The following is a 9,459-nucleotide window of genomic DNA, read 5'->3' on the forward strand; positions in this document are numbered from 1 at the left end:
CCCTCTGCCAGCTGCAGCATGAACTGTACTGTGTACTACCGCTGCAATGCACAGAGGACTGGCCATTAAAGGACAGACTCCTGGCCTGGGAGACTGAACGAAGGGTCAGTCCCTTTCCAGGACTGCGGGACTCCAAGCTGCAATGCCCCTCGCAGGAGGGAAGAGACAGGGCTCGGCTGTATTTCATGCAAACGGGATTTGTTACGGAGGCTGCCTGCTGGACGCAGACAAATCCCGGGGGTCTCTCTGGCTCTTGAGCCCCGCAGCCTGTGCTGCCTGGGGTCACCACACAGGGTCTCCCTAAATCCTGGCCTGGATTTTGCCAGCTTGGGAGGCACTGCTGAATATGGCCTGGATATGTTGCCGGGCACCCAAGGCTGCATGAAGCGGTTGAGGTGAAAATTTTATGTGGATCCCCCTTTTCACTCTTCTGCAGCTGCCAAGCTGTCCTGTCTCCCTGCTGGTCTGGGGTCCCCTCGAGGAGCGCTCTTTGTGCCCTGTGCTGGCTGCCTCCCCGATGACCGAGCTGTTGGTGCTACCCGGGCTCGGGGATGAAAATAAATTCACTTGACTTTGAAGAAGTCGCTCTTGCCCTTTTTGGAGTGAGACCAATGCTCAGCGGCCCCCCTCATGGGCTCGGTCAGGACATCGGCAGGGTCAGGGCTGGGGATACGCACGAGGCACCCTCTTGCCTGTGCTGGTTTTTTCTTTTTTGGGTGGCCGGGAAGCAGCATCAGGATAGCAAGTCCCACCCCAGGGGACTTGGTACTACCGCCCCCAGGGCACTGATGTACTTGATGCACAAACCCACAGCACTGGATCTCAGTCTGCCCAGCTGTCTAAGGAAACTTCCCCTTGCATTTGCCACAGCAGACTCCTGTCTCTTCTGCTGCCTGCCAGATGGCTTCAGAGTCCCAGAGAGAGGAATGATGTCACAGGCCCTGGTAATGACCCAGCAGTACTGTGTCCTCCCCCCTTCTTCCCCCCAGTGTACTGCTGGGAATGTTCTCGAGCCCACTTCATTCACAAAGCGGATGTACCTGCCTCTGCTTGTAAGCGTCTGATTAAATGTGGGAGGCGCCCACTGCCTGACCCTGGGAGGACGCCAGCCCAATGGAGATAAAAGGCTTTTCAGAGGGTGGATTCCATGTGGGTTTTGAACTCTTTCCCGGTACCTGGGAAAGGAGGGTTCTCTTATCTATGACTGCTCTGGAGACCGGGCAAACTGAGCGGGACTGCAGGCGGAATGGATGCCAGAGGGGAAGAAAGAGTCCAAGAGCGTTCTGGCCAGCTCAGCACACCACGTACTTTACCTAATGAGATTCCCCTACCCCAGCAGAGTCTGAAAGGCAGAGCTGCGGGGGAAGCCTGCAGCAAGAGAGAGGAAGAGAGCTCAGGGCTGCCAATAGGGGTGGGTTGCATGGGCTACTGTCGCCTCTCCACCAGCTGGGACAGTTTTGGACTCTTGTAGGATGCCCCCGCCCCACACGTTTAGGGAACAGCTGCCAAAGGTCTAGTGCCAGCCCTGGCAAAGAGCCTCCCTGACATGTTTTCAAAATCGACGTCTTTTCCCCCTGCGGGGGCTGGCCTATCCCAAAGCCTGTTGGGAACTTAAAACGGAATCATGTCATTTCACCTAGAACTACTGCAGGGATGCACTGTCCAGAAGGCAGAGGGAAATCTTCTGGGGTAGGCCACTTGTCTTCACTTTCAAAGGCCATCCTGGCCTATTTCCCCCCCCACCCATCATCTCTCCAGATGTTGACTCCTGCCTCTGATCCAGCCAGGGTGCAGCCTACATCGTCCGTTTGTTACATTTTCAAACAAGCACCTTCATGCTTTCCCTCTGCTTTCCTTTCCCCCTGCGCCCCCCTTACCCACCCCAGGCCAACGCATGGGAAGAGCTCCCAGTCAGCATCCACAAAGCCACATTGTCCTCCTGGAAATCCCTTCTTAAAACTCCCCTTTTCTGTGATGCCTCCAAGAAAAATTGGCAATGGTTAGCTGAGAGCACTGGCCATCCACCTGACCAATATAAGTCCCTTGTTTCCTTGTGCTCCCTGCCTGTCTGTTGTCTCTTGTCTAGACTGTAAGCTCTTTGGGGGCAGGGACTGTCTTTTTGCTCTGTATTTGTACAGTACACTGTGGGGTCCTGGTCCATGATTGCATCTCCAGGTGTTGCCATAATACACCTAATAATAAATAATAATAAATAAATAATAATAAAAATTAATAATTAAATAAATAATAAATAATAACAATGCTGTAACTTCTTGGCCTTAAGAATGCCGATCAACCTAACTCGTCCGAGGTACTAGATGCACTGTATATCCATTGTGACAGGTTTCAGAGTAGCAGCCGTGTTAGTCTGTATTCGCAAAAAGAAAAGGAGTACTTGTGGCACCTTAGAGACTAACAAATTTATCTGAGCTACAGCTCACTTCATCGGATGCATTCAGTGGAAAATACTGTATTTTCCACTGAATGCATCCGATGAAGTGAGCTGTAGCTCACGAAAGCTTATGCTCAAATAAATGTGTTAGTCTCTAAGGTGCCACAAGTCCTCCTTTTCTTTTTGCGAATACAGACTAACACGGCTGCTACTCTGAAACCTGTCATTATGCAAGGCAGTGAATTTAGCTGTATGGAGTGGAAATCTATCAACTTCATGAGGCCCCCTGTATTTTCCACTGAATGCATCTGATGAAGTGAGCTGTAGCTCACAAAAGCTTATATAAATAAGCTCAAATAAATTTGTTAGTCTCTAAGGTGCCACAAGTACTCCTTTTCTTTTTGTATATCCATTGTTAGTGGTGGATTAGAGAAATTCTGTTGGCTCAAGTTCTGTGTTGGGTTCTAGCCCTCCTATCCAGGGAGGAAATGCGTTCATGTTTCAGGACATAGGCCAAATGCTAAGTAATGGGGTTAGGAAGAAAGTTTCTGGGGGGACAGATTGTTCCGTAATTGTCCATGGTGGGGTTTCTTGCCTTAGTTAGCCCTGGTCACGGCTGGAGGCAAGATGCTGGCGTGGATAGATCATTGAGCTGATCTGGTACGGAGGATCTTGAATGGGAAAAGAGTAGTTCCGACTGTGGAGGTTTGAGGATGACCTTGAACAGTAGGGAGCACAGTGGCTGAGAAAATGAAGGTGCTAAAGTATTAACATCTCCCAGAAAGCTAAACAATGGAACTTGGAATTGCCTTTTTTTCCCCCCTCAGTGCAAGGAGGAGGCAGCTGGAATGCTGGGGAATGTAATAAACGATTACCTGGCTTTGAGCTAGCAGCTGGGTGAATGCTCTCATCCCACACTGTCTATGTTCATGCGCTCCTGTCATCTGCTTACGAGGGCTAATGGAAATGAAACGACCTGAGACCGGATTTCCAGGTGCAGATCTGTTTTGCCAAATGTAGTTCTTAACACGCTGTCACGGGGCTAGAAAGGAGAAGCCCTGGAACCCAATCCCTCCATCGAAGTCAATGGAATTACAGCCAGATCCTTGGGCAAGCAGGAAACTGTTTGTTTGAACTCTTGTAGCAAAGAAACATGGCATCATCAAGGCATCAGGAATCCTTCACCTTGGAGAGGCATGAGAAATGCATGGCTTTTGTCTGAGAATGAAATTTCTCTGACACTGGCTGTGACGAATTGTTTTGCAGTGTCTGTGCTCTGGGCTGCAAGGACCTTGGGCGAGGAGTGGGGGCGGGCATGGCATTTTGCCTTTCAGTCCTTTTAAAGACTTGAATAAATGTTTACACAATGACACTTCTTAGGCGCTGCACACCTGCTCTAATTAAAAGCAATTTGTTTCCTGGAGCTCTTTATTATTCCTGCCGTGGGAGCCCCTGTTGCTTTCTCAGAGGCAAGACTCCAACTAATCTCCGTCCAATTCTGCCTGCACACTGCTCCTGCTTTTCCAGCAAAAGCCCCCAGGACAGGACAGTAAATAATCTTTAAGGCCACATTGGGAAGGGAAGCTAGGAAGGTTCAGTAAAATACTTGGGCTATACGTCTCCTCCGGAAGGGGGTGAAGGCTAAAAGGAATAGCTTGTCAGTAACGGTTTCTTGCGATTGTGTCTCCTTCCACGGAGAATCCCTGAAAGTTTAAGAAATATTTGATCAGGAAAAAAAATCCCTTTGAAGAGGAAACCAATGAATTCTGCCCATGGTCTGTGCAAGCGTTTACTAGGGAGAAGGTTATGGAGCTGTGTATTAGCCTCCTCCCCTTTGTATTTAACGACAGCAGGTGGGCTTAGTATTAGCCTGACTCTGTAACACTCCCACTGATTTGAGTGGGAGCAAAGTTAGGATGGTGTGCGTGCTTCTGGAAATCCCAACCAGCATAGGGTGGAAGCGAACACGGTTTGGGCAATTCCCAGTGCTCCTCCTCCTCCAAAAGGCTGAGTACCACCTGCATGGGGCGGACCATTCTCAGCGCCCATTGGGCACCAGTTCACCGTTCGCTTGTGTGGTCATGTAGCCCAGTGTGGCATGGATGTAAAACACTACCATTCTGAGTGGTTAGCATTTTCCACTCCTTTTGATTTTGCAAGGTTGGAGGGAAAGATGTACTGAGCTCATTGACTTCAGCAAGAATGGAGGAGAGCCAGGGAGTGACCAGATTTTCCATTTCGTGGCGAATTCTGCCCTTCCAAAAATTTTTTCCAGTATGAAACAGAATGAATAAAAACAAAGAAAGTTTTCTGAAAAAAAGTTTGTTTCGGGTCAATCAAAATATTTCCTTTTGATTTTGACCTTTAAAAATGTTTAAAATAATTTTTTATTAAAAAAAAAAACCAATGAATTTTGTTTTGAAAAGTCATTTCAAAAAATGAAAAATCAAAACGTTCCATTCTGAAAAAGTCAAAACCGGATGATGTTTCTACATTATCAAAGCACTTTGAGGGGTTTTTTTAAAATGAAACGTCATCAAAATTGACACCTTTTTCAAAACATGTAGATGAAAATGGTATTTTTTGTTGAAGAACCATTTGGACAAAAATGTTTTGACCAGCTCAAGAGTTGAGGGTGCTTAGCAACTGGCAGGAGGCATTCAGTGCCTTGCAAGACCAGCCCCAGTCACTCGATACGACTTGCAACCTAGCTTTTGGGGTTGACTATCATCCCAGTACAGCTTGGCCCCTCTAGGTGAGGCATAGCGTGGTGAAAAGGCTCAACACTGAATGGATACAAAGCTTGAATTCTCTGCCCATAGTAAGAAGCAGCTCAAAGTTGGAAATTCTTGAGGCAGGAGTGTAAGAAGCCAAGAATCAGATGAGCATGGAGGCTTAATGGAAAGAGAATCACTGCTGATGTGCATTGGTGAAGCAAATGCGGGGAAGTTCAGCTGCTTGGAATGGTGTGAGGCAAGGGACAGCTGGCTGCAAACTAACACATTATTTAGAAGGCAATGTTCATAAGAGAGGTCAGGTTTTGTACAGGCTTTTATGTATGTTTCATTGACCAAAGCCAAAGCATCTCTTATTCTAATTAAATGCATGTCATTCAGCCAGCGCCACTGCTGTGACGGATGCTGGCAATTAAATCAACAGTGTGTCTCTCCTTTTTATATTCATCCTTTCGCTCGGCAATCCTTATCAGAGCCGAAGTGGTGGGTACTTAAGGTCATTTTTTGCTTTGGGAGACATTCAAAGCAGAACAAAGCCAGAGCTAATAGTTAACAGGTTTTTCAAATTTGATGGGGAAAATGATTGGAGTCCCTCCCATTCAGACCTGAAGTCTTCTAGAGTGGCCCTCAGTGGAGAATTCCAATCTTCCTTCAAGTGATTTTCTTTCCCTTAATCAAGATCTTCATCTTGTGACTTCCAACAAGATTTGCAACCTGCCTCAAATCTCCCCATTCCATTCTACGTAATGACCTTTAATTTAGATCCCTAGACTGTCCCTGTTACGTGCCTAGAAGGAAGTCGTTCTCCTTCAATCCCATCATGGAGACGGGCTGAAATTAGCAGGACCTTGTCAAGATGGCTTTCTAATTTGTTTTGATTAAGCCAAATTGTGCTGCAGCAGCAAATTTGTAGTGTAATAAGGACAAACCCTCTGAGGGATAAATTTTACTGTAGAAGGTGGAATCTTGATCTTGTAAGATCTTTGAGGGGAAAAAATATATAATGGAAGCAGAAAGATGATGAAACTTAATCATTTAAAGAGGTATATTAAATGCAGCATTTGCACAGTGGGAATTCAAACCATGTTGGTAATTCATTTTAAACAAGCCCTGTGCCTGCTAATGGTGAGCTGGCTTGATAACACAGTGAGTTGGTCTGTCTACCCATGTAAACGTTCTGTTGAAGGATGGTAACATAGCTATGTAACAAAATCAAGCAGGACTCCAGTTAATCAGGGCAGTTAGGCCAACTGGGTTGACTTTTCCCCATGCTTGTGGTATGTAGACAGAGATAGAGACAATTTAAATACAAAAGATGCATAGATCCTTGTTCTCAGATGGTAGAAACCAAGATGGCTCCAATAAAGTCTATGAAGCCACACTGATTTACAACAGCAGAAAATTTGGTTCAGCAGAAGAACAAAAGGAAGAATGATTGCGAAAGAAGCACAGTGAGAGACAAATAAACAGGGAACCTTGGGCATGTCACTTCCCATCTCTGTGCCTCTGTTTCCCCACGTCTAAAATGGGGATAATGATACTGAACTTCCTAGGTAAAATCCTTTGAGATCTATGGTTGGAAAGGACCCCAGTAATTGTTATCATTATTACCACGAGAGTGCAAAGTATAATTAATATTAATAATAAATCTTTTGTTGTTTATTATTATTATTGTCCTCGTTGTTTGTTGTTAGTAGATTTTTGGTCCATTTGAGGAGTTGCAGTAGGAGATGGTGGTGGGCCATCTAAACAGAGATGCTCACAGTAATGGGGTGATTTCTGATGCATTTTATTTTCACCCAATCTAACAAGTTTTTACATCTTGCCAGCTGATCTCATTTAACCAAACCCAAACTGGTGCTAGAAATTACCCAGAAAAATCTGTGTGAAATAAACAACCTGCAGAGTATGAGGCATGTGTGGGAAGACGGTTGTTAAGGAGAACTTGAGGAAAAGCAGAGGATCTGGTGGTGGCTTCAAGCCACTCTTCCTCATCGTTTGACAGCTGATATTACAGGCCACTGCTGGATGTTCTGGTAGCCAGACCTGGTGTGACTCCAGTTGACTTCAGCAGAATTTCACCTTCCTAAAACCAGCTTGGATTCAACCTGCTGCCCTAGATAAGCAGAGCAAAGGAAGTGCATTCGGTGTTCCACTGCTCATCACCATCTGCCTCCACTGCTCTTCCATTTCCATGTCTTTCTGGGTCCATGCTGAGCTAAAATGATTCCCAATAAACTTTGGCCAGAGCTAGAGTGGAGAGGGAGGATGGAAGGGGAAGCTGAGAGTATGGGGGAGTCTGCATTTGGCAGAACTATGTTAGTCAGATTTTGGTTTGGCCGTCCCGGGAGTGGCTACATTAATGCCGCTCCCTGTTGTGTCCATCTTCCTCCTCCTCCTGGCTGCCCTCATCCCCCTCCTCCTCTATACATCCCTCTATGTACAAGTCAGGACTTTCTGCTGCCACAGTCACCCTCTGCATGCAGAGAGGGCAGGTCTTATTCCAGGTCTGGGTTAAGAGCCATTGGTCTATGCATTTGCTGTGATAGGCATGGGAGCAAGACAGGATCTTCAGCATGTCTCCCTTTTCATATGTCTCCAGGCAGATGGCACATTCTGTGTACTTGGCACCTCTGTTAAACGTGTTGGTGGAGGACTTCTTCCCCTGCTCCTCTCTTCGCGGGTTTCTCCTCTTCCTCCAGATGTGGTACCCCATTATGTATTTCATAATGAGCAGGATGCCTGTCACTGCGGCCACCAGGATGCTAATTGCCCTGCAGACTGGAAGAATCGGGACATGGGAGCAGTGTCCCAGCAGCTGCAGCCGGCACCTGCAAGCACGCGGGCAGGCGTTCCCAGCATCCTCCTCCCAGGCGAAGTGATAGTATTCAGGGACAAGGATGACGTGAGCTCCTTCCTCAGAGCGGCAAACCTTTCTCAAGAGCTTGGAGGTTGCTTCCCCAGTGAAGACAGAAGGTATCTCGATCTGCTGCCCAATCTCTTCCGTGCCAATTGCCATATCCACAAGGGCTTGTGAGTTCACGTTGTGCACGATGGCAGCTCGGTACCCGGCTTGCTGAGCATGTCGGACCTTGGCACCAAAAGTGCAGTCGTAGCGGCGGATGAGCACAATGAAGGCCATGGAGGAGTTGCGGGGCGCTGGCGGGCTTTCGATAGGGTGACAGGCGTTGGCAGGCATCGCCTCCATCAGATAACCTGTCAGTCCCTTGCTGGGGAGTGGAGGCCCAAAGAGTGCAGGGAGAGCACTGAAATCTTGGCTGGTGGAGTTACGGTTGTAAACTGCACGGATAAAGGCTTTGCCGTTGGGCACCAGGAAGAGCAGGACTACAGTGGCCATATGGAAAGGAGACGGGAGCAGTGGCCGCATGCTGGTGGCTAGTGGAGAACTCTCTGTACCGGTGCTGGCTTGGGTCTTGTCTAAGAGGAAGCTCTGGCTTCAGAGGCCTTTATGGGGAACAGTGGACTGAAGGTGACTACTGGATCTTCCATGTGTCAGAACAGACTGGACCCTTCCCGCCGGGCAGTGATAGCAGCAGGACTCGACAAGGTGTAGTGGGTGTTGAGTTATACCCAAGCCTTCAAGCTTCTGGTTGCAGCTTCCTTTGCTTGTCAAGCTGGTCTGTTTGCTCCCAACTGATTCTTAGCTTCTGCTTCCAGCTGCCAAGCAACCTTCCAGAACCTTCTCCCCAGGTGCTTATGACCTCACTGCCCAGCTGTCCTGCAGCTGCGGACATTTCTCCTTTCTCTCTCCCTGGTGACTCTTCTCCTGGGCAGGCTGGAGTCACCTCCACCTTTGCCCTCTGTGCCTGCTATCTCCTCTTGCCTCCCTGATCCTTCCGTTCTCTGCCTCCCTCTGTTCTCCTCCCCTCTCGAGCTTCCCTCTCTCCCCCAGTAACTTCCTCTTTCCCGTTCTTGGTTCCACCCCACCTTTGTTTCCGTGTCTCCTCCACGTCTCTCTCCATGGCTCACCCCTTGGCCCTCTCTCCTGCATGGTCTCTTATTTAGGGGCTGCCCCTTACCTGGCTTTTCCTTTGGTCCCACTTTGCCCTGTCACCTCTCTGGCTCTTTCCTGAGTCCTCTGCTCCCTATCTGCCCCTGGTTCCCCCTGTCTCTCCCTCCACCCCCTCCCCGGCCCCGCCCCAACACACTTGTCTGGTTTCCAATCTCTTCCTGAGGAGAGGCATATAAATGATCAAACCCACCACTGAAGCTCTGCCAGAAATGGCTTGGATGAATGGTAGCTTTTCTTCCCTGGTTAGGGCTGGCTCTCGGCAGACCCTTTGGCTTTGTCCTCTGCACCGTTACCGTGGC

General features: G+C 48.2%; 1 protein-coding gene across 1 annotated transcript; it reads right to left on the reverse strand.

Annotated features, from left to right (window-relative positions):
* Nucleotides 1-7,486: 7,486 nt before the first annotated feature.
* LOC102937152 (E3 ubiquitin-protein ligase RNF167) lies at nucleotides 7,487-8,515 on the reverse strand. Its single transcript, XM_043536154.1, has one exon. The coding sequence runs from the start codon at nucleotides 8,513-8,515 to the stop codon at nucleotides 7,487-7,489; it is 1,029 nt and encodes a 342-aa protein (XP_043392089.1).
* Between the last annotated feature and the right edge of the window lie 944 nt (nucleotides 8,516-9,459).

Source organism: Chelonia mydas, chromosome 25 (assembly GCF_015237465.2).
Source record: "Chelonia mydas isolate rCheMyd1 chromosome 25, rCheMyd1.pri.v2, whole genome shotgun sequence".
In the NCBI taxonomy this organism is placed as follows: Eukaryota; Metazoa; Chordata; order Testudines; family Cheloniidae; genus Chelonia; species Chelonia mydas.

What these genes read in the sequence shown, in the direction of transcription:
- LOC102937152 (XM_043536154.1), bottom strand. Translation starts at nt 8,515, where the DNA reads ATGCGGCCACTGCTCCCGTCTCCTTTCCATATGGCCACTGTAGTCCTG.